At 40.5% G+C, this 25,660-nt stretch overlaps 1 protein-coding gene across 5 annotated transcripts in view; it reads right to left on the bottom strand.

Moving 5' to 3' along the window:
• Positions 1–995: 995 nt before the first annotated feature.
• Positions 996–25,660, bottom strand: part of sept4b (septin 4b) — a 48,790-nt gene continuing 24,125 nt past the window's right edge. The window contains exons 3-15 of one of the 5 annotated variants that reach the window (XM_042413142.1): positions 12,965–13,173; positions 11,590–11,708; positions 9,947–10,270; positions 9,429–9,525; positions 9,224–9,310; positions 8,978–9,101; positions 8,696–8,830; positions 7,688–7,805; positions 7,383–7,484; positions 6,484–6,580; positions 6,111–6,273; positions 5,322–5,421; positions 996–2,853 (exon numbers count right to left, since the gene is read on the bottom strand). In XM_042413142.1, coding sequence (XP_042269076.1) covers positions 2,785–2,853; positions 5,322–5,421; positions 6,111–6,273; positions 6,484–6,580; positions 7,383–7,484; positions 7,688–7,805; positions 8,696–8,830; positions 8,978–9,101; positions 9,224–9,310; positions 9,429–9,525; positions 9,947–10,270; positions 11,590–11,708; positions 12,965–13,028 — 1,599 coding nt within the window. In that variant the 5' untranslated portion in view covers positions 13,029–13,173 and the 3' untranslated portion in view covers positions 996–2,784. Of the gene's footprint in view, positions 2,854–5,321; positions 5,422–6,110; positions 6,274–6,483; positions 6,581–7,382; positions 7,485–7,687; positions 7,806–8,695; positions 8,831–8,977; positions 9,102–9,223; positions 9,311–9,428; positions 9,526–9,946; positions 10,271–11,589; positions 11,709–12,964; positions 13,174–17,620; positions 17,762–25,660 lie in introns of those variants that run through there. The other 4 variants (XM_042413143.1, XM_042413146.1, XM_042413145.1 and 1 more) reach the window with 4 other exon arrangements.

Below are 25,660 nucleotides of genomic sequence, written 5' to 3' on the forward strand. Positions count from 1 at the left end.
AAAGTTCTGATTCACAAATCTGTTTTCAGTTTTTGGACTTTTTCCCTAATCTTTGATTTTTGGTGAAGTATTCAATCATTTGAACATTTATTGAAATGAAACCATGTGAGACGTTTAGAGGGAAAAATCACTATTTGGTGGAGCTGTTAACTCACAGACATCTGAAATGTGACCCGACTACAAACAGCTTTTTGTAAGACGTCAAAAGCCAAAAAGGTTGGAAACCACTGGTTTCATCTTTAACAATCTGTTGTATTTTAAAAGCTCGTTATATTACCAGTGTCAAATCCTCATCTGAAAAGTAACTAAAGCTGTCAAATAAATGTAGTGGAGTAAAAAGTACAATATTTCCCTCGGAAATGTAGTACAGTGCAAGTATAAAGAAGCATTAAATGAAAATACTCAAGTAAAGTACAAGAACCTCAGCATTTCATGAAAAAGCATGACTTAACATTAACATTTAAGTATTGACTCACAGTTTGTGTAGCTTCACCGTTTCCTCCACCAGGACGAGTTGGCGTTAGCTAACGTTACCAAGCTAATTGTCTCCAACAGGTTGTCAAGTTGCAGTTAAACTTGCAGCTAGCTGCTATAAAGTCTCATGACTCTGCCGCTGCCATGTTGATACTCAAAACAACGTAGGTTAACTAACAAAACCGACTTGTTTTGGTAAATCTTACATTTTAAAACGTCTATTTATCAAAGCACTTAACTGGCCACAGAAGCTAATCAGCTAACTACTCATTTCAGCCGTTAGTTGGCGCCACCACAGTTGGCGGGCTTCACTGCTCCGCTGCCTTCAAGTCACAACTCTGTTAACTAAAGTCCCGGTTTAACGCAAAATATGTATCTTATAATGCAGTTTGCAATGGTGTAAATCTTATGTAGAGTGAATTGGTTGAAATTAGTTACAAGTTCAATTCTTTTATTAAAAATCAAGCCATAGCATTCTGTTCACAACATGAAGCAAAACCCAATGTCTGATGGAGACGTGATGAAATATTCATATTTTTATTACAATATTAGAATTTGTACATATTGTCCCCTCCGTCCACATTTCATTTATAAATTTATTACATAAATATACTCCAAAAAGTAGAATAACAAAAGACAAATTTAATATAAAACAAACAAATTAAGAAACAAAGGCAATACCTGACTCTGGGACAAACACTTGAGGAATGTAATTTTAACAAAAGATCACACAACATGGCAGAGTTGTACAGAAACTATTAGCAAGAGAAAGTTTATCCAATAATTTTGATCATTACTCTTGGCTTAGATCATTTATTCCTCTCCATCTTCCACAAGGAAAATCCAACATTTAGGACAAATTAAGTTTGTCATTGTTGGCTTTGGTTATAAGAAAACAAAATGTTAAAGTTAGCACACATCCAACATATGAGTTCCCTTGAATTGAGGACAAAATTATGACCGACCAACATAAAAATAAAAATAAAAATCCACCTTTTCTCCATATATATATATTCCCCAACAGTTAAGTAGCTACATATTTTCATTGCCCATAAATAACTTTATGATCAATAAAATGATCAGCAATCTGAGTAACCTTCACAACACATGCAAACATAAAAACACAGCATGGCCTCTGATGCAACCCTTCACTATGACACTGACCTCATGCTAAATAAGGGTCTTGTCTTAACAAAATCATAATCATCTCGAACAACTATCATCAGCTCTTACATGTGACATGTGTTGATGGTTCGGTCATGAGATGATCTCACTCAGACTTTAAAACAACTCTGCTTTGGGGAAATAATAATGGATTTTTCTATCATGACAAAAACAAAAAATAAAAAAAATTAGGTGGTATTAAATCTTGATATGGCGATCAATAAGCAGTGGTTTCTTTTGTGAGTTCAGACTGGCCAAGCAGCACCACTAACATCCATGCTGTGAGGCATCGGAGGGTGCACGACAAGGTGGCAGTTATGATAAACATGCAGACACATAAAACTTCAAATTTAAATCAACCTAAACGATCATTGCATAAAGATTAAACCACACCAGCTGAACACTAAAGAAAATATACAGTCATTCATACATGATGTCAAGCAGTGAACTACATGTAGAGTGTAGTTAAATAAAACCAGGAACACATAAAAGGATGATAAATCTGTAGAAAAAATGTTTGAGTGTAATATAGAAAATTAAATTATTACAGTATATATATATATATATATGTATATATATGCATGTTGACCTATAGAGAAAAAAATAAACACTTGCACCAGAAAAATGTGCTTCAAAAAATCTGAGCAGGTCACCAGTACTTAGATGTAAACCTCATACAGTATCAGACCTTAAAACATAAACAACAACACTGTGATCATGTGGCTAAATAAAGTTGAAAAATGCTGCTATTCCACTAGTTTACTACACAGACCCTCAAACTAGAGGCCGATTCATTCAAACAAACAAACAAGTCTGCTTTTTTTTTAATTTTTTTTTTTTTTTCTCTTTTATACTTTTGACAAAACAGAAAACAGCAGAGTGGAGGGTCGAGTGTGTTGCAGCAGTGATTCTGGAGAGGATATAAGCTGCTAATGTCAGAACGTCTTACCACCTCCTCGCCAGGTCCCTGGTCCATGTGTGATGTGCTGTTGATGAGGCTGAGTGGCGGCTGTTTGGACATGTAGGGATGTCAATGTTCAAGAGAGGAATAAAAGTTTTCCTGGGTGTTTTTTTTTGTTGTTGTTTTTTTTTTCACCCCAGTGAGTAAGAGAGAGACATGTACACAGCGTGACCGGTGTCCTTGTGTTAATAGGCGTCTTTTTGAGTGTGCATTTGATCCTGGATCCTCTGCAGCATCTCCTGCATCCGCCGCAGCTGTGGGGTGAGATGAGACAAATGTTAGCGTAACGCCATAGTTCGCTTGTGACTCAAGTTTTTATACATCCACGATTAACATTTTATGGCAGTGTGAAGTCTGAGTGTGTCAACGGGCTGTGCAGCCTTTTGTACAAGCAAATTATTCACACGTGACTGCACACGTCGATACCACTCGGCAGATCAGTCTGTTCTTTATAGATTAGATCATGTGACCTGCGCTGAAAGCGTGCAGAGCTCCTCCACCTGCCTTTTCACTTACACTAAATCGTATTTAATATTAAAAAAGCAGCATTTCAAGATACCAAAATATACTCATGACAGTTAGTTGGTTAACCAGTTGATCATGTTTTAGTTTTAACAATTGTTCTTTCAGGTTTAACATTACACAACATTTGTTGAGGAGCATTTGCTGCGTGCTATTTTTAGAGTCTACAGTTGTGTTGTGTGTCTGCACTGTGATGCGATTGTGCTTTGTGTATTACAGCTTATGGGTCACATTCCTGACACAGTGTGATAGCACAGTTTTACAGTAACATTGTCATGTTTGTCACCAAATCTTAATGTTGTTTACACAGAAAATAAAAAAGAACAATTGAGGAAAAAAATAGTCTCTTTATTTGATTAAATATACTTCTCGGGATTAAACGGGGAAAGGGAAGGTCCTGATAATGCATCATGAACACAGACGAACCATCAGCTGTATCTGGTTGTAGTAAACACTTTAACCATATATAATTATGTATTTCTGCTTAATCCAACTCCAGTTACCTTTAAGGATGAGTTCAAGTCTCTATTAATACAATACTCACATGCTTATATGTACATTAAAAGTGAAATTGTTCCTGCTGACCATACAGGCTGCTAAGAAGTGATTTCAATGTAAGCGCGGCTAAAATCCACAGTCCTGTCAACAGTTCAGTTGAAGCTGATATGAGGCATCAACGGTCAGAGTTCAACACATTGAGATCTTCAGAATCTTTTTAGTATGCAATTACCTCTTTGTGTTTCCATGGACATACTTAATTCGTAAGATATCTACTTGGTTTGTCTAACTCAGACTGCTGAAGCCTCATTTTATCTTCAATTGAACTTGAGAAATAATTTATGCATGAAAAAAGGCCTGTGGACTTTGTCCCTCATCATAATATATTTTAAAACTTTAATGAAGAAAGGCACATTCTTACATGTGATGGCATTTTTGATCCATTTCACTTTACTCAACATGACTTGCTCTTTATTATCTTTTTACTTACTACTGTTTTTACTGTCAGTTCATATTGTTTACACTGTAGCACTGAAGGAACACAGTTTTATTCCCCCGTACTTTGAGTGTTGTGTAAAAAGTAAATAACAATAAATTCTACTTTGACCATGATGTTACCTTGTAGTCTCTTTTAGTGGAGATTTCTTCACAGCCAGTATGGCCAGGATGACAATTACAGTGACCAATAACTCTTTCAATGCACATAGAGTATTGTTTTAGGGTAGACCTGAAAAAATGTGAACGTGTCCTTAAACAGGGACTCTAAAATAATCACTTTGACTGGGCATTAGGCTAATATAGTATGTACATAATCCAAATAATAGGAAACTGCAAGGAGGGTTTGTTCTCTTCTAATAATATTTCCTCTAATAATATATCTTTGGACCGCTGCCCACTGTTGATGAAGATAAAAACAATCTATATCACATTTCATACTAATTTTATTTAGCCCTTTGACCTCAGGAATTCAGGATTTAAACGGTACCAGATGACCACATGTTAACATGATCATTCAATAACAATTATTGTGGAGTTCTAAGATTACAATGTCTCACCCTGTTGTCCTTCGTTACTCGTCTTAGCAGTTAAACTACATTGGCAGTATTGAAATAGTCATGGGACGGGGTTAAAAGCAGTGCTGACTCGTTCTTTTGTCCAAGGTAAAATCTGGGTTTTGTTTAAAGTAGCCTAACAAACCTGACTAATTTCATGTGTGACGAGGTCCAAGGATTTTCTACACTTGCTCGCCTGAGAGGGGAGTAAACAGCTGATTCCTGCTTTCTGGCTGAAGCTTTAACTCTAGGCGACGCCATGAGTACAGGCAACATATATAGTGTTCCTAAATCATGCCTTAATTGCATGATTTGAAGCAGAAAGCTCTTTTTTCTACCCACAGTTCAAAGCTTCAGAAGACTTGTGAGGGTAGGGGAGTAGGGCTTTAAATGTATAATTACTCGTGTTTTTTGAGGCTACTCATTGTCAACCCCAGAAAACACGACCTGAACGTGTTTCAAAGAAAGCTTCTGGGTAAACAAAATCCGTGAGCTAAATACATTCAGAGCGCTTCATCAGCCTTCAGATCTGAGTGTGTCTCTGGGTCGGGCTGAGGGTCTGAGTGCTCATGGTGGTCAGATTTGTGTTCGGGCTCGTGCTCGTGGTCACGATCGTGGTGTTGATGTGACTCCATTTCGGCGTGCCGTACCTCCTCGTCTTTCTCTCGGATGAGTTTTTCTGTCTCGCTGTCCGTCACGTCAGGCACCATGGGGATGGGGAAGTCTGTGCCGCTCTCCCTGGTCAGTTTACTGCAGAGAGATACAGGTTGCAGACATACATTCAACATTTATAATGTCCGGCTGGTTTTTGGAAGAGACTCAGAGTGTTTTAGTGAGAGGTCGCCATTTCATTGTTCATATTTTTTTCAAGGCAGGCTCCCAGTATTTGTTACATCTAAGACTCTTTATGCAGATATTACTGTTTTGTATCACAAAGGGTGAGGTTGAAATGCGTGTTTGAATGTCTTAAACTTGGCTACGTGCAGCAAGACAAACTTTCACCAAGCTGCCATAACCTTCAGGTAGCAGAAAATCACACTGCAGTGCAACTTTGTTAAGTGTGGTGTGTTTCAGATCAACATTACAGCTCAGAAACCACCTATGCAGATGAATAATGGTACAAAGTCTCATGGCAATCAGTTATTTCAGTCTGGACCAAAGTGGTGGATCAACCAACATCCACAAATCCATGACGCTAGTGTGGCTAAAAATATTAATTAGGAGAATCAAGAAATAGATGTGCCTGTGAGGATAAATGTAGGAAAACTCCTAACCTATTTAATACATTAAAATAACACTTAAATTCAAAGGATATAAATCTATATTATCTATATTTTCTATACTTTTTTTCTTGATATCTGAATATCTAATATTTTTATATAATATCAACGTGTGAAGGCCACGATAATATGTACTGTCAAGGTTTGTGTGTGTCGTACTTGCGGTTGCGTTCCTTCACAACCATGCGGGTCATGCTCTGGATGCACTGGGCTCTGTAGTTCTCATAGTGGGTCTCCCGGGTCACGTCCTTCAGATCTTGCATGTGCGTGCGAACAAGCATGTTCCTCAGTTTCACAAAGTCACAGTGTGCCGAGTTCTCCACTGCAAACCACAGTGTGAAGATGAAATTCAACAATCTATTTAGGATTTAACCCACCCTACTGCATGCAGGCAAATATGGGGATCAAACACTATCACAACATTTTTTTCTGTATGTACCTGAATATAAAATTTGTGAAGCCTCGTCCAAACTCTAAAGGCTTTTCTACAAATCAAACTTAAGCTCAGGATGGACTTGAAGAAGGGACCTACCTTCTACGATGCCCCAGGGGTACAGACGGCCTCGCACCCTCTTCCCTTTGGCCTCCACCACTGTGTTGCTGCCAATTACTGCAAAAGGAATGCTTTCCTTATGGGGGGAACAGAAAGGGTCACAAAATTAACAAATCATTACAACGTTTCAAAGAGCTGTGGCAGGAGAGGGTGTGGATGAGTCGGTTGTTGAGGATGGATCAATGCAGCACAGAATGGTGCAGTGCAGATGTGTCTTTGTGTGGGTCTAATAGTCTTTCTTTTTCTTCCTCATGTCTGCTCACTCACATTTGAAGATTTAACATATATTTTTAAACATAAATAATAAAACTTTCCCCTTCATCTATTTCCGTTTTTCTATTTGTCTGCTTCAGTTGATGCTTTTATGCTTTTAAGAGGCTACTCAAGGAAAGAGGCAAAGAGATATACACTGGCACACTGACAGTGTCCTCAGCGCCAGTTCATGCTGTGAGAAGAGCAGAGACAGGCTGACTCATTAAGACTGTGTAGTCAGTAGTAGACGGTCAAGGTCATACGGTCTATATATTCATTCATCAACATCATTACAATATTATCTTAACTGATGTGATCTAGACTACGAGGAAGAAGAGTGATGTGTTTCCTATGAGCATCCTGGTACAAAAGAATTACAAATGAAACCTTATGTAATTATCAGGAAATGTCCAATAATCCAATAACAACTCTTGAAGTGTCTTGATCTTGCTGCAATGACTTTCTTCGCACTGAAAAAGCTTAGATGCAAAAACACAAACTAACCATAACTGATGTTCATTTAAACAAAGAGCCGTACTGACTTCAACAGCTTGAGAACCCCAAATTGTAGAAAAGACAATTGGAAGAAAGGAGAGGGAAAGACATCTGTCCGTTTCTGCTCTCACCTTCAGCTCGTGGTCCTGCTGCTTAAAGTCTTCGTCCTCGTCAGAGTCACAGTCAGGGAACTGGTATATCTTGATACCATACTGATCAATCTCCTCTCTGATCTGCAGGGAGCCACACAGAGGAGAAAGTACAGAGTGAAAACATGTATTTTGAATGTAAAAGTGTGACTGACGCTATCAATGACAACACAAGTGGAGACTGACTGTTATTACCAAGAAACTGATAAAAGAGATCCGTGAATCTCTTTGCTATGTGGTGTAACTTATGTTTAAATCAACAATTCATGAACAATAATAAGCCTTACCTTGATTTTCTTTTTCTTGACCTCACTTGGGGTGAGTGTGTCTGCTTTGGCCAAGATGGGGACGATGTTGACCTTCTCATGCAAAGCTTTCATAAATTCAACATCCAGAGGCCGAAGGCTAGAAAAAATACAACACACACATACATATACAGTACAGTGAGACACAGTAATGTCTGTGTATGTGTTACAGATGAAGACTATAACTAGGAGGTGATATTTTTAACTGTTAGATATTACAGCTGCATCAGACAGGCGTGAGTTTTTCCTGCCCATCTTTAGTCTAAGTGTGAACCAACTGTGTAACAACGGAGACACAGACCTGATTTGAAAATGCATGTTGGCAGCGTGAAGACACTGATTTCACATAAAATTTTAGCTGTAAGATGATGTCTCTGAGACAAGTAAGAGTAAATTGTATGGTAGATCAGAGGTTTGCTCTGGTATGTGATGAGCAATGACTGTTGCTCATCAACAGAGGGAGCAGTTTCTCCATCACTGTGATTCTGAGGTTGCACTGAAGCATTAACTTGAGGTTTATGGTAGATTTCTCCTTTAATGAGCACACTGATGTGGAACAGTGCATGTGCACAAATGCGCTGAAAAGTACCACATCAGCACTCCGCAGAAACAATTGATTCGAGCGAAAGCACTGCACTAGATGTAAATTCACCTGAAGGCAGCTGAGAACTGCTTCAACTCTGAGCAAGAGCCTGCTGCATTAACAATTTATGGGGCTGAATGCAACTCAAGTAAATACTGGTGCACTAGATATTTACAGTAAATCTAGATTACTCAGGCGGCTGTGTGTGCAGGACAAAAGCTGTGAATAAGCATGTAAGCTGATGTGATATATGGATGTTTTTTTAGGAAAAGTGAAGGTGAAACTGATGCAAGCACAGACATTACACACTGCAGTAAATGGATTAATCTGCCCCATTATTTGGAGCACTGTAGTGTAGAGGGAGGAGGTTAGTAAATCCCTATATGAGCACTGCAGCTTTGTCATACCCGTGACCGAAGGGTGAGATGAAATAGAGGCAGCAGTGCACACGGTTGTCCTGGATGTTCTTGCGGTTGAGGCCGCTCTCGTCCCTGAAATACTGCTCAAACTGCTGGTCGATGTAGTCGGCCACTGACTTCCAGCTAGAGCAGAAACACACAGGGACATTCAGTCTCTGAGGCCATGCTGACTATGTAACAGCTGAACTGCTGCACATTACTTTTAGACCACAGTACAGCTCAAATGAGGTTATCCAGCTTGGTTTTTTTTTATTCATGAAGGACTTTTACCATTCAGTGTTGTTTACAGCATCCCCGAAGCCAGGGGTGTCCACAATAGTGAGCTTCAGTTTGACACCTTTCTCTTCTATATCCACTGTGTGCTTGGTGATTTCTACTGTTTGCGTGATTCGCTCTAAGGATGAGACACAAACAGACCATATTTTAAAAAAAATATCAGCTATGTTATACTGTGGGACAAATATCTGCCAAACAAAAGAGAACAAAAATATGTATCAAAAGCTGTGACTTCCTCACCTTCAGCATTGAGCAGCTTCCTATCTTTGTAAAGATCTGTGAGAAAGAGACTGTTGACCAGGGTGGACTTTCCCAGGCCAGACTCCCCTTCAAACAAAGAACAACAAAGAGAGAAAGAGTGAGGTTAAACTTTGTGATTAGCGGTCTCTTCAGTAAAAGGTGGGCTTAAGATCAAATGTCTGCTAATGTGCAGACTAGGATTTACCTGCCACCATGAGGGTGAAGTCAAATCCCTTCTTGACTGACTTGCGGTGCACTTGGTTTGGCAGCGTTGCAAAACCTACATACTCCTTGTCCTGGTCCTAAAAATAAGCCAAAAGGAAAAAAAAATAATTCAGGTATGCAAAAATTTCCATGTACGTACATAAAGCTACATAAAAACAATTGTTCAATTTCGTAATCGACCAAAAGATTAGGTTTCTTGTTTACAGTATAACATTATCACAACTTTCCCACAAGAAGTTTGGCACCTGAAGCCAACAACACAAAAGCAAAATGCAGTGCTGCCATCACAGAGCACCAATCACAACCTTTTCCTCCAGAGGACAATGACATCATCAACATCAATCATCCTCTTTTAAAATCACATAAAGCAACAACTAGACAATCTTGTACTGTATCAGTCAGTCTGAAGAAGAACAACATCGCCTTGAAAAGCAGAACTGAACCACAAAGATCTTGTTTATCGTCTCTGGATTTCCCGGCTGGGCCTCTCTGCGTTACCTCACTATTGTCGTAAGGGTCAAATCGACCCCAGGGGCTTCTGGGCCTGGAGGGACTGACGGGGAACGACAAGTCAAACTCCACACTTCTGCTCTGCGGCAAACTGGGGTCTGAACCTGAATCCGACTGCGCCCTGCCCGCCACAGGGGGGCGCAGATAAGAAGGGGTGTGGGGGCGGTCTTCGCCCTCAGCTTCCCTGTCTGCATCATGAGGCTCATGGCTATGATGGTGCGGCGTGTGGTCATGGTGGTGGTCATGCCCTCCATGGTGGTGAGGGTCTTGCATAATGTTCTCCACCTCTGAGTCGTCTGATTGGCTTGAATGCTAAAGAGACACCGAGGTTGAAGGGGATGGATAAGGCGGTGCAGAGGAGCAGGTGGCAAAAAACAGAGTGCGGAGGAAAAGATTGGTAGAGGAACGTAAAAGCAAGAGAAAGATCCAGAGAGCAGAAAATGTGCACTTTTAGAAACGGTCACAGTATTTGGCTATAAATTCTACAGAAGAGACACAGACAGTTTAATGAAGAGATGTGACCGTCTTACTGAGGCAGAGTCACAATTTACAGTATTGAATATTGATTGCAGATGGGCAGCGTAAAGGAAATTTAAAAGTCAAACAAGGAGAAAGCTGTGGAAGCTTGTAAAGGGTTCACTTACTTTGCGACAGAATATGCTTTTTTCTGACATAAACTTAAAATATGATCTCAGCTAGTTGCACTGTAGCAGGTGTACTCTCATCTTTGTTCAACCTTTCTGAATGTGGAATCTCCTTGTTGGTAGAAACATTTAAACTAAACACGGGTGACATATTATGAAAGGAAACTGCTTTAACAGGTTATAGTACAAAGTGATGAGCCATTAAACTGGAGTTGTCATTAACCAGTGACATGAGGATGAGTCATGATGGAGTTTAACAGTTATACCAGGCATCTATCTTAGTGGATTTGTGTTATTTTATTACTATGAATCTAATCTAAAGCTGCAGTACTTGGGCGTAAGTTTAATTGTACATTCCTTGCAGCAGAGAGTTAACTGCCATCAGTTTTTCCACCATCATGGTTATAAATCTCCTGCCACTTTGTACATTTCGCAGAGCTAATTTGTCGTTCTTTATGGTTGAGTTATTAAAAACCTTCTTGAAGCACAATTTCAGACATTAGGGTACATGATCTATTCTTCATTTCTGGATTTCCATTGGTCATAATTACTGAGCTGTAACAGAGCTACAATAAAAACCAGTGTAGCTTTTCCTGAAAGAGGATATTCAGCTCCTAGTTTAGGCTGCTGTGCTCATTGTGGAGACTGAAGTCTCCCTGCTAGTCACGAACAAAGATAAATAATGCAGTGGCACTAAAAAAGCAATGAGGCCATTTAAATTCAGCCGAAGGCCCGTAATGTGACTCTGCACTCGTGCTATGTTTATGCACTATACATTAGCTGAGGAGTAAAAGCAGAGTCGGTTGCTGTAGCAGGAAAAGAAAAGGAAATAGAAAAGGTCCTCCATTTCTGGTTTTGTTGTGAGAAGAAAGAGACGAAGCTCAACAGGTAAAGTTAAAGTAGTATGTTTGCAGTAGCCAAATCAACTGATGACTGTGACTAGAAAGGGAGAGTAATAACAGGGATTTCTGGGGGTGTCATCGGTACCTGTTCAGCATCATGGACCGTGCTGTTATTAGTGGGGGGAGGGCAGGAGTCCTGCTCATCTGATGAAGAGTGAACCTCATGGTCACTGTCCTCCATTGCAACTGGGGCTACAGTGCACTCTGCAATCTCCAACCGGAAGGGAGCAGGCATGTGGAGAGGTTTTAGTGGGGCAAAGAACAGAAGGAGGGGGGGGTAGGGGGGTCACGTCAGGAAGAGAAAGGAGCAGGACACCCGAAGAGTCCGCCATGAGGAAATAAAGTACATGGGGTTGAAAGATTGAGGCGGACGGAGTGAGTTTTGATCAGGCAGGACAAGTGGGAAAATGGAAAAAAAAAAAAAAAACGTTAAATGATTAAATATGGCCAAAGTAACAACATATGACGCAGGAAATGGTTTGACTGCAACACAGATAAGTCGACTGTTTGGTTGAGTAACCAGCGAGGTGATTGAGTGATACATAATGGCATTTTGAGGGCAGTTGTATCCAGTGTTACAGTGTAATGTTGGTCCAATCTGGCCTCCTGCCATTACAGCACTGCCTAATGTTATTAGTTACTCTGATACCGTCCTATTTAGTGTTTCATGCACCAACAAAAATGCACCACTCCAGCCAATGTCAGTTCCAGTTGATAAGATTATCTGCTCCAGCTGCAGTTACATAATGCAGAGAGTCATTGAAACTTTGACGAAAACATCAAACATCAACATAATACACACTGAGACACACTTTTGACCAGACAGACTTTGCTCCAGGGTCAGTCTGGATTCAAAAATGACTATTCTGCTGCAAAGGTTTGACATTTATTTTTCCGTTTTAAGTGTGTTGTCCTTCCATCATTGTTCAACCACAGTTAAAAAAAAAAGCTTATCCTGTAATCCTAAAAAAAATCCTGTCATCCCTACATGGTTTTCTGTGTCATCCATCCATGGCCTACAGTTTTAATTATGCTGGGATTTAGAGCTTAAGGGCAGAGGAGACATTGATAGTTTCACAGTTTAGGAAATCAGTGACCTGTTTTCCTGCACTACAACCACAGCAGATCAATGTCCAACATGGTTGCTGCTGTGACCTAAATAGAAGAGATGGTCGATCTAAAACCTTTGACAAGTTTGGAGCAGAAATGCACACAAAGCTTAGCGTTCAATTTAGTACTTTTTGTTGATTTTGGTGCAGAAATACTTGAGGTACCGAGATGATTGACAGAAACTAGCCTTCAACAATCAGATGTAGCTAAATCTCATCCGCAGCAAATACAGGAATGATATTAAAACACAAACCTATTATTCCTCAGAAAAGTGTTGCATCACTACAAAGATTAACCAGTCATGCTCACCCTCCAATCGGAGCCTCACCTTTTCTCTCTCAGTGCCTCACCTGTGGTTCCTTTTATCAGAGTGTAAAGCCTCTTTTTCTTGCCTCTGCGTAAACTCCTCTTCATGCCCACTCCAGCAGGCAGCAGGGAGCGGAGACCACGAGTCCCAGCATTTATACACCTCCATCACAGGACACAGCGTCCTTCAGCCCCATCGAGCCACTCTGCGCCCCCGGGGTACTGATCATCAGCATTGACGAGCTACGCGTCACTGTTCACAGGCCACACACCAACACACACACGAAATACACGCTCCACTGGTGAATCTACTCTGCTGCTGCTGTATAGCTCTTTATGAGACATGACAAAACATACATTTACATTTAACACCATTAACACCTCTATGACTAATATTAGCTTGATGGCTCAGTCTAGCAAAGCAATCAGATAACCTGCGTATCCACCATATTGTGAGATTAGAGCGACTTGGACTGCTCACAAATGATATATTAAATATAACCTTCTATGCTAATGAGTTCTCTTATAAAGCTAATGAATGAATTCATTACAAACTATTTATACGCCAACATACTAGTCTACCACATTAAGCATTAAGGAGCTTTACTCATTCATATGTAAATTTATGCAGCAAGTTGCTCCAAAATGTAATCTGAGTATTGACTCTGGAGGGTGTATTGTCTTTGAAAGCCAGACTGAAAGACTGAGAGACACCATAACGGACAAAATGTCAGGATAAAAGCTAAAACAGCTAAATCAAAAGACATAAAACTTATTCAGCCCTGCATTTCTCCTCCTTCCTTTCTTGTGTTGATGTTATAAACTTACATTTTCATTTGTGTTTCCTTCTTAAGGTATTTTTTTATTCATCAAATTTCCCTCTTTCCCTCTGCTGCATTCCTAAACGTGATCCTACCTTTAGAGGTTTCTTCTTTAAGCCAAACATACTGTAGTGTCTGGTTACACTGTCTTTCAGTCTAAGTGATGAGGCTTTACTGTGTGCAGGTGGCAGATTCACTTTCCCACTGAACCAAACTGGCCATCAGTGCAAGATGTGATTATTCTTTATTATAATAATAATAATAATAATAATAATAAATATAAAAAAACAGCCAAAAACAGCTGAAAAAGCATACAATAAGGGAAGGAATTTGATTGTAAATGGGATCTTTAGTTTTACGTCTGCCTGCCCAGGTGGCCATAAACACATCATTTCTCCCTCGACCTTTTTATTTGACATTATGACAGTCAGCTGGAAGGAAAAACGCAAGAATCAACAGAGCTCACGACAGCTCAAGAACAAAAGTGTTTGTTATGGAGAGCAGTTTTATTGATGACGTCATCCCTTCCAGCGAGACAAACTGTCCAATCGGAGCTACTCGGTATTCCTGGCACACAGCTGCGCAAAGTAGGAAAAGCTTAAAGTTTGACGTCTCTCTTCCCACCTTCAGGAAAATGGATACGGGAGAATTATTACACTTAAGTAAACTTAGAAGTTCAACAGAGAAGAGACATTTAATCAGATTTTACTGTGTGTACTTTTTCCACATGCAAATATTTCCACTAGCTGAGATCCAAACTTTATTAAACCATTAAAGTTTCACAGAAGCAGTAGCATTCGATCCTTTGCTTGGATTGAATCCCACTGAAAAGCTCTTACATCACTCACTCAGCACCAGAAGATTGTTGCACTATAACTCGTCAACTCTTCCAAAAATGACCAAAAAAACTAGGATTACATAATAGAGGCAGGCATGATGGAAACAGTTGGCTTAGTAAAGTGCTCAATGCAGAAAGCTCTACTATCAGCAAAATAACATTCACCTTCTGACAGCGCGTCCTGTGTGTTTCAGATCAGCTAAAACATCCTTGTTTAGGAATTTCCTAAAAGTCAGCCGGTTCAAACTTAAAAAGCATGACCACTTCCACATCACATCACCGCAAATAGAAAACCAAGTTAGGTCATTGTATGTGAAGCAGATAAATCAATATAATTATGGAATGTATGATTGATGGCAACACAAACATCAATCCACCTCTGGTCAACAATACAAATGCAGCAAATCTGTACCACAGTTCTCATAAAGACTATAATAATGTGACTGTCAGTAATATAATATCAGTATTTCTTTATTGCTTAACCAATCCCAACATTTTTCCTTAACAAAGCCAAACAAATCTTTAAAAGTTATTTAAACATTTGAAAGGAGATCCAACAAACAAGATACTCAAAATCTGACCATCAACAAAATGTGGCTTAACTTCATATAATATTTACAAACTGTCCCCTCAGTCTTATTCTTCAGTATCAATTACTGAATGTGAAAACAATCTTCTATAACTAGGATATAACCTAATGGGCTCTGACATCAATTACACACATTTTCATTAGGCTACCACACAGAGTCTCCCACTGGAACCGGTCTCAGCTGAGACCTGAACCAATTACAGTTTCCATAACTGGTTGAACTGACATTTCAGTTCCTCTTGAGAGTAATTTCTTTACGACTGACGACTGGCAACCTTTAACATCAGTGCTGCCACGCAGAGTTTGTTGGTGATGAAACATACTGAATAAGCTTCAGACCAGGTGAAACAAGAGTTTGGCTAATTCAGGTGCAAAGTGGGATGACACAGCTGAGGCCCCACAAGCGAGACATGTGACTGGAAATGTCTCAGACAAGCTAAAAACACAAAGGCTCAAAAACTACTACAGTATGTGACAGAATAAGTCTTCTTATAGCACAATATATAAATCCTAAAAATGGACACACTCATTCACAATTTACACACAGCCAAATAAATGAGATGAAGAAAACTAAACAGTAGTTCATGAACAGGATCAGTAAAACTTATGACTGATAATGACAACAGCTGCTCCTTGAGAATTTCCTGCAAAACTGATAAACACATGCTGGTTGTGTGTTGATGCCTCTTAACGGACACCCATGCTGAAGTTCAGCCTGTGCCCAATCTAAGTTATTCACTCTGGAGGACATGTTGTCCTGGAATGTGCTGTTTGTCATATGAAATGATTAAGTGGGGCCAAAGCAACAATTTGACCACAGAGCTGTTTATTAAATACAGTCCAGACCAACCGATTCAGTCATTTTAATCAAATTTAATAAGCAGTCTCAGGTTAATGGTAGGTTGCTGCACAACCACTAAGACAACGACTAACCTCTGTAATCATTGGATCAAAGCTTATCAAAGAGACCATTGTGAATTAATAGAGAAAGATAAGGAAGAGATGTGGTACACGCAGTATTTTACGGTGGCCCTAAAACCTTCATGGTCAGTCCATGCAGCCCCTGAGAAACAATTGAAGGACATGAAACCCAATTCAACATAAACAAGTTGTGTGGCTGACTCCACTGCTTTGTTACTGTTGGATCATGGTTGTAGGTTTGGCTGCCATGGTGCTGATGGATGATGATTTGCTACATGAAACACTTCTCTCAGGGGAGAGCCCACTTCAAATGTTCCCTGTATGACATGGGAAATGCAATCAGAAACTGCCAAAAGTCATAAAGAAACTATACAACATGTTGTTATTGACCCTCTATGATGAAAGCAGATTTCAGCTTGAGAGGAAATGCGGCCGACAGAATCGTTTATAATCCAGCTACGATAATTACTACGCTATTATTCAATGAATGCTAAATCATTTTTGCTTGGCAAGCGTCACCCCTTCTGGCAGGAATGCTTACTTAACAAAACTGCTGGTGAAGTGTGAGAGATTCTTCATATCACTTTATACACACTGGATTTTACTGTTTTTAATAGAGAAGCGTTAATGTGAAGGTGGTTATTCAAAGGCATCCAACGCCAGAGACGACAATCTATGTTTATTCCTCTTTAAAACGTGAATGTTGTGGAATGCACAGGCTGAATACCAGTGAGGTTTCCCCTTGTGGCGAGGCCAGTAACAGGTGGTGAAATGAGCCATGTGCGCTCTGTGTGAATGCTGTGGTTGTTTGGATAGTTATAGCAGGGCTCTGTGTGAAGCTGGCTCAGGTCTGAGAGAGAGAAAGAGAGAGAGAGAGATAGACAGACAGAGAGAGAGAGAGAAAAAGACAGAAATAGTCCCCCCCTCACCACAGCTATAGAGCTCCTGTAAATTTCCATGTGACCAAAACTCCACATATTCAGACTTTCAGTTCATCTCTGCTTGGCCAGTCAAAGGAAGATAAGACAATGTCCTTTCACAGCATCTCTGCTCCCAAACTACTCCCATGAGTATCAACTACTAAACAATGACTGCTTACACCACCAGAGGCTGAGACATTCACCGCACTCTCAATGCATTAAGCTGTTACACCTGATCAATACATGTTGGCTGTAACATCTTACACATGGACAGCATGAGAAAAAGATTAGCAGTCACATGAAAATCAGATATTTTAAATATTCATATATTCCTCTCAGTAACTTAGCAGAAAATTGCAATTACTTGTGCAAAATCACATCTGAGCACAAATCCTGGTCACATGCATTCATGTGAAAGGTCCAGCCTGTGTGTGTGGCTTCATGAGGATTATCTAATCTCATGTATATTATACATGTGCAAGACAGACAACTTCTGTATGCTGTAAACTTAGGAGGGAAAAACAAAGAGCAAGTCACACACATACACACAAGCACGCACACACACACACTTAATTGCAGGGTCAGCAAGAGGGAAAGCAACAAGCACATACCTCTGAATCACTGTTTGCTTCAGAATTTGCTGCCATGTTATTCCTTCAGATCCAGTAGTATCCCTTTAGTTTCACCAGAGAAGAACCACTGAAAAGGCCTCAGAAAGCTCCTCAGACTGAGTGTCACTTCTTTAGTTTCAGGGCACCCGGCGTTACATAAGAACATCTATTTTCCCTGCCTCACCAATCAAATAGTATCCAGTTTCCTTCCATGCACCACTCCCACCCCCCCACCCCCACCCCCTAACTTGGACTGGAAATGTCTTTTTTAAAACAGGTACACTTTCAATCTCTGCCACTGTGCGTGTCAGTAGCTCCACCCTGCTGTATAGTTCTGGCCAATCTGTGGCTGATACGCAGACGAGCGGCAGCGGAAAACGTCCCGACTTCAGAAGAGGAGTAGCTCTGTGGGGAGCTTGACAACATCTGCCCCCGTCGCCTTGCAACAAGCCTCTCGTGTCCTCGTTCTTAAAGCCACACGTGTGAGATGTCCCGCACACAAACACACACACACACTCAGACAAACGCAGTCTTGGTCACTAAACCTCAGATGAATGAAGAGATGCAGATACTGTACGTCTCAAACTATTCAGAAATTATTGTTGATGACTGAAAAAAAAAAAAGGTGGAAACGTATCGATCGAATCAGCTCAAAATTCAAAGCTGTGTGGGGTCTGAGTATGAGAGGGAGGGAGGCAAACGGCGCACAACTTCTTACAATGGCCGTCACATCCAACACAGACCTCCCAGCTGGTGGTGCCAGGGCCAGAGTGGCACAACAAGAGAGTTTGTGTCCGTGGAGGGGAGGTGACTTGTGGCCTACATGCTACAAATAATCTTTTTATTTGATACACACTTTCTCTCTGTCTCTCTCTCTCTCTCACTCTCTCTCTCACACACACACACACACACACACACACACACACACACACACACACACACACACACACACACACACTTGAATGGGCCACGACACAAAGCTTTTCCATTAATCTCAATGGATCTCTGTGCTTTGCAAGTCTTATAATACTCACTCACTCTTAAGGAATTAGGATTTTGTGATTATGTTATTGCTTTGGGTTTTTGTACAGAAGTCAACCGCCTCAATGAGTCTCAGCTATGTACGAAGCAATGCAGGAGTGAAATAAAATGCTATATGAGTGTGTGTTCCCGCCTTCAATAGACCGTGACAGTCGCAGCAACTTACATAGCCTGACACTGTCTATTCTGCAAAGACAAAGACTTGGTTGGGATCTAATCTTCAGCATCTAGTTTAACATGAGACAGTGAGGGGGAGCAAAAACAGAGGCTCAATTCACTCTCTGAAGAAGAACTTAATGTAACTCGATCTCAATCTTAATAGCTCTCACTGCAAGTGTGCCAACTTATACAACAGTAATAACTACCATAAGATGTAGACAGAGAGTAACACAAACAGTATCAGGTCAACAGACATGCCAGTCCAATAAACCGCACAGTAGGCACTAAATCCCCTATTACTGTGACAAATGTACAGAATTGGCGTTGATGACAGAAAAAAAAACAGACAGGAGATATTACTTCCTGTAAGGAAAGATCCTGGTGTCTGGGGAGATGACTTCAGATCTGCTTTACTCCTCACTGGCTGGCTCTCATCATGAGGATGATTATCATGGACTGTCCGAAAAGGCTGACAGTGCACAAGGGATGGATAGCTTTATACACACGCACACACACACACACACACACACACACACACACACACACACACACACACGTGTACATGCACTAACCTATATTTTGGCCTGCACACGCACACAGGTCAGACACTCTAGACATGACAGTAAAGTTCTGTGTGTGGGCGTCTGAGGATCATGTTGCTGCTTGCTAATTAAAATGTCTCTTTGTCCTTGTTTACATTATAAGATTGTCTGGCTCGGGGCCACTGTGCAGACCAGCAGCCAGCAAATGCTTGTATTAAAAAATGTCTGAGATCCCAGCCAACAAACCAGAGAGGAGTCTGATTGACTTATTGCATCTGCACAAAACATGTCTGTCTGTGTTAAATGTATAAATTTATAAGTGCAGAGTTTCATTTAGTTATTTCAAAGGATGCAGCGCTGTCACGGTCTCCCATGGGAGCAGAGGGTGGACAGAGGGCAGTGCCACCTGCTGCTCATAACACGAAACAGCTGGACATGGTGCAGACGTGCAGAAAAGTCTGTTCATGTCATGCATAGTACTATATATCCATGTGTGACAGTCCACAGCAGACATTTTGACTTTCAGTAGCAGGAAAAGCACGGGTGTTACTAATAACATTAACGATGGCTTTGTTCTATTTAAGTGTGTCAGTAAACCATGACAGTGATACAGCATGCGAAATACAGTACCAGGGAAGTGAAGCAGCTAAAAGGAATTCAGCTAGTGTTATTAATCACACCTGTGTGTTTCCTACTGAGACTTGTCTGAAAGTCCAGTGTGAAAAATGATCAACCTTAACGTTCAATCACCAAAGATCTAAAGGTCTGCCTCACAGACATGTAATGTTAGAAAACAAAATAGGGCTGAGTGACACAGCTGAAATTAAAATTATGTTATGAATGTTTGTCTAATATCAATATGTATATTACAATTTGAAAAAAAAGTGGTAAAATCACATTTAAAATGAATCGTCTGACACTGTTAAGCATCACAACTGTGTAAACAACTCTCACAACTCATTTTTTAAAGTTTTGATAACGATTTGCTTTGAATCACTCATTTAAACTACAGTAACAGACATTGATCATATTGTCACAATTTGATTTGCAGACAAAAACACTGAATTATTGACGAGCTCTTTAACAAAAACCAGGACTTATGCTTTGTTTCCAGCACATTTAGCAAGTTCTCTTCTCTGGCATCATTGCATAACACTTACAATTATTGTAATTCATGTAACGGTTTTGTGCTGCACGCAGATGTATAATGTACACACCAGCTCTGACTGCAGGGACAACTTTCACCCCGAGCATGAACAGTCCTGTGACTTTGTCTGCAGCAGGGTTTCCTCTGCACACGAACACTCGAGAGGAAAATCCAGGAAAGAATGAAAACCTGTGTTGTTGGAGGCAGACAGAAAATATGCAGAAACCGTGAATTGGACATACATTTTTGTCTGAGCTGTCTGAGAAAGTGGACGGCATGTCTACACAGTATAGTAACGCGCAGTGGACGCTGACGCCCTCTGAAGCAGATATCCACCACCTCTGCAGGAACATAAATATAGTTCCACAATAGCAAGGAGCGAGGAGACGCTGGATCTGCTGAACTTACACTTCCTACACTTCCTCCTCCATTCAATTAAGGCTCTTTATCTGACACAGAGAGATTCCTGTTGGAAAGGAGGTAAAGCCTTTTCTCACTTTGTTTTTTCCCTCTCAAAAGGTGGTATAGTGCAACAATGGCTCATATGGCTGTGGGGGGGTGGGGGGGGGGGGGGTTTTCCTCTGTACAGCTTTAAGAAATGGAGATGCTTTTCCAGATTAAAAGCGAGGAATTCCATTGTTCATTTTAATTCATGCAAGTCATTCAGTCATCTAATAGGTTTTAAGAGTCTGGGAGGGGCGTAGCTGACATGTTTATGGGTTGTGTATGTTCAGACGTTGGCTTGTCCGGCCTTTAAGTCCACGGTCCCATAAGGACTCCCACAAGTTCTGCCCGCAGAGAGTGTGATTTCCAGTCAGCCCAAAATCTGTCTCAAGCTTAATTTAGCTACATTTTTTTTATTTTGCTGATTCCTCTTGAGGAAAAATCAGACGCAAAATGGCAGAAAATAATAGCAATTATCCCAAATGAACAGTATTTTGAATTTTCAAGTGTTTGCACTCTTCTGTTCGTAATCTTTTCTAACAACTTGAGAAGTCTGAACTGCATCATTAGCAGAAGTATGGATGTAACAATGAAACCTGACTAAATTAAGAAAGCATGGTTAAAAATATCAAGCAGATTTAGAGCTTATCAGAATCAACCAGACACGTATAAAACACAACACTGAAATTACGCTTGAGAAGCCACAACAAAGGATCTGGTCTCCACTGAACTCAGTAAATGCGCTCTATTTGGCATAGTCACCACCTTTGGCAGAAATCTGGACATTTTAATGACTTAATGTTTATTCTATGCCATTGTTCCACATGAGAACCAGTTATGGTGTCTATTGATTCCACTGCAAACCGGTGCTGAATCATGAAGGAACGACACAAACTGCTTGGCTGTAATCCAGCTTGGAAATGTGATATTAATATTTATTAAGGCTGGTTTGTTGCACCCAAACAGTATGGAGAAAAACCACCACCTGTGAGACAAAAGGTGACAGCTAACAAAAACAAGCCCCACATCTGCTGGGTGGTGAACTCTGTTTGCCCCAGTGAAAGGAAGCCAGTGGGTTGCTGTGCGACCTCGTTTTTCTGCCACTCTGAATTCCAGCCAGTTTTATTCCCACATTACATGAACACAAAACCACCTTTTGTGATGTTTGGCTCCTGCTGGTCCTTATCACAACGCTACTGAAGGGGGTGAAGTCAAAAATCGGAGATCCAGATCTGCTGAAACAGTGTTGGCATTGTGTCTTGAGCAGATTCAATAAGAGAAATTACATCAGCGTCTCGACTGCGTTTCCTGTCTTGCCAAAGGTACCAATCAAGTGGAAACAAACATAAAGTAGTTAAACTACTCACAGATTCATTACTTTTGCAACAGTAGATTAAGAAACCGCAGTCAGCAACCCCCCAGGGCAGGCAATGTTGGAGGTTGACTGTTCATTACATCATGTGATATATGCATAAAAAACTCAAGCAAAACAAATGCCTGCGAGAAAATCTGTGGAGTTTAACAACTTGCAGCTTTATTACCAGCAGACGGGTGACAAATTAAAGGAAAAAACAACATAAAGTATCTTGGTAAGGTGTTGGGGCCACCAGAACAGCTTCAATGAACCTTTGCATTGATTCTACAAGTCTCTGAACTCTACTGGAGAGATGAACACCATTCTTCATAAAGATATTCTCTCATTTGTTGTTTTGATGATGGTGGTGGAGAGCGCTGTCTAACACGTCAGTCCAGAATCTCCCATAGGTGTGCAACTGGGTTGAGATCTGGTGACTGTGAAGGCCATAGCATATGATTCACATCATTTAATAATCATCAAACCATTCAGTGACCTTTTGTGCCCTATGGAAGGGGGCACTTTCCTCCTGGAAGACACCACTCCCATCAGGATAGAAATGTTTCATCATAGGATAAAGGCGATCACTCAGAACAACTTTGTTTTGATTTACAGTGACCCTCTCTCTAAGGGGACAAGTGTACCCAAACCATGCCAGCAAAATGCCCCCAACAGCATAACAGAGCCACCAGATTCCCTCATTGTAGGGGTCAAACATTCAGGCCTGTACTGTTCTCTTGGTGTATGTCACACATGCACTCGTCCACTTGTGGAGAATATGATGAAGGATGACTCATCTGATATATCACTTTTGTCCACATCTCTGTACAGCATTGTCTATGGTTTGCACCACTGAACTCCCAAATGTGCATTCATCTTTGTAATGAGGGGTTTATGCACTGCAACCCTACTATAATATCTCTCTCTATGTAATTGTCAACTGACTGTTCTTGCTGACAGTCCGATCACGTCCTGCATTGACATCTCAGTCACCTGAGGAAGAGTTGCTCTTCTGTTTTTCCTTACTTATCACACTAATGCACAAGCATCACAGTCATCAAATGTGTGTCGATCACAATTTCTGACCCTATTTACTGATGTGTTTGCCATAGATCTAAATGCAGATGTAACTTTAGTCACTGTTCCTATTGAAACACCAGCAAGTTCAGCAGTCTTTGTGACTGAAGCTTGCCATCCGTGCCACAATCATGAATTCCCCTTCAGAGTCACTTACATCTTTTCCTCTTGCCGTCTTGATACAAAATCAGAATCAACTGGGCCTGCTCAGCATTTTATACATGCCACAGAGCATGATTGGATGTTAACTGCTTGATTGTATCATGCAGTGCAGCTGTGTGAAAGCATCTGCATTCGTTAGGTTTCTCCACTCATTTAAGGGTTGTGTATGTTCAGATGTTGTCATCTGGGTTGTCCAGCCTTTAAGTGAATATTAACACACACACACACACACACACACACACACACACATCTCCATATCTGTAACTCTGCAAGCAACACCTTTAACATTTAAATTCCTCTAGCTAAGTAAAAAGAGCCACCTCATGAAAACAATGTTTTAGGATTTCCTTCCCAGAATGTCTACAGATAAGTCCATTCTTTTTTTTTTCATTTCTTGATACTGTGTTTTCCCACAACACAGGTTTACTGAGGGCATTTCTATCAACACATCATATTGTTACATAATTCCAAAGAGCACAGTTAAGATCAGAGGGACGTGATGTATTATTTACAAGTGTTAATTGAGTGGATAGTTTTAAATGCAAAAGACTGTGAGACAGAACTGAACTGAAGATCTTATTTTTACTGAAATTATGTTTTTCCTTTTCAAGTCTAGTTGGATTTTGCTCAATATTCAAACAGGACTCTTGTCAATCTCAGTGGGAAAGAAAATAATTTTTTTTAAAAATCAAAAGCTCTAAGGATCGCAGTGCCCCTGATTATCAGCAGGCAAGTTGCACAATGAAATCAGTACAATTCTACGTTACAGAAGTTGAGAGAAGATGTGCTTGATAAAACAACTGTTCAGATCAATATTTTATATGTTCTGCCATCGGGGGATGGGATTTACTGTGCTGAGCTGATACTGGGAAAATTTGCTGGTCAGCAAATATACAGTCACACAGCACAGAACTCATTTTCATTTCTTAGCTTCCTTTCACAGGAAAACCCCCAACATCTGTAATAACGCCGACTGTCTCTTGGGACACGATTTCAAAGATGGGAGGAGGAAAGATTTACGATGTACAGTATTTCAGATTATAGGGGCAGCGACATATGGGGACATGTTGCTGCACAAAGAGCCTTCAGACAACTGTGCCAATGTTGTAAAGTCTGTTATGCGTTAAAAAGTAATGTATATTTGAGCTCAGAGCAAAATGTAACACAATCACACTCAAATACACACAAGTCTCTGAGCAGCAGATGGTCAGTGTACATGTACTGTACATCCCTGGCACAGTGTGATGCATGTTGGTCCCTCAGCCGTTACACAACAGTTTTCACCAACACTTTACAGCAAAAAAGTGTGATTTCAAGTGAGAACAAATCAGATATTTTATTCTTATGATGCAGAACTAAACTTGAGTGTGTGAAGATGTAATTCTCTGAGTCAACTCCTAAATATAAATGAAGTTTAGTGTGGCTAAGTAAGATTAATATACCATAGGTTAACATTTCTTACCCAAATAAACATGATTATGATGTTTTATCAAGATCCAGTATTTGTCAAGTGCAAAGCCCCCCTTGGTTTCCTTGCCACCCCTCCTAGGTCGCCTGGGGTCATCTCTCTAGTGACTAAACTGTTTATCTTGTAAATCTGAGATTGTTATTCTCCTAACAGCATCATTGATTGACAAGTAACAGCCTCCAAAATGAGCCTACAAGCCTGTGATTGACACTCCAGACACTGCGTGAGGAATCCCTATGTGCTCAGGATTATGAAGCTGTTAGCATAATAAGCAGGAGGGCTTGGTCTTGTCTCAGACTGACCTTTCAAGGTTCAAAAAAACTCTCCACACAGTGGGGCTAAAAGCTGGAAAGACTTCAGGCTGTATTACTGCAAAGCCCTGCTCAAAGAACATTGTTGTTACATCTGGGCTTCACCTGTGCAGGAGCCAACTAGAGCTGATTTCCCACCATGATGCCTCAACAGATCAGTCTGCAGTCCACAAGTACTTTTAACATTTCTATATAGATGATGCTTTTACATTGCAACCCAGAATTATGGCCAAAGTCAATGATTTCTGCTCATTCTTAACAAGGATTCAGAAATATGTGCCAATACGTGACTTGTACCCTCGACAGATGGCGTTGGTGACTTCTGCGGTGCTGCC

The sequence above is a fragment of the Thunnus maccoyii genome, chromosome 6 (assembly GCF_910596095.1).
Source record: "Thunnus maccoyii chromosome 6, fThuMac1.1, whole genome shotgun sequence".
NCBI classification, from domain to species: domain Eukaryota; kingdom Metazoa; phylum Chordata; class Actinopteri; order Scombriformes; family Scombridae; genus Thunnus; species Thunnus maccoyii.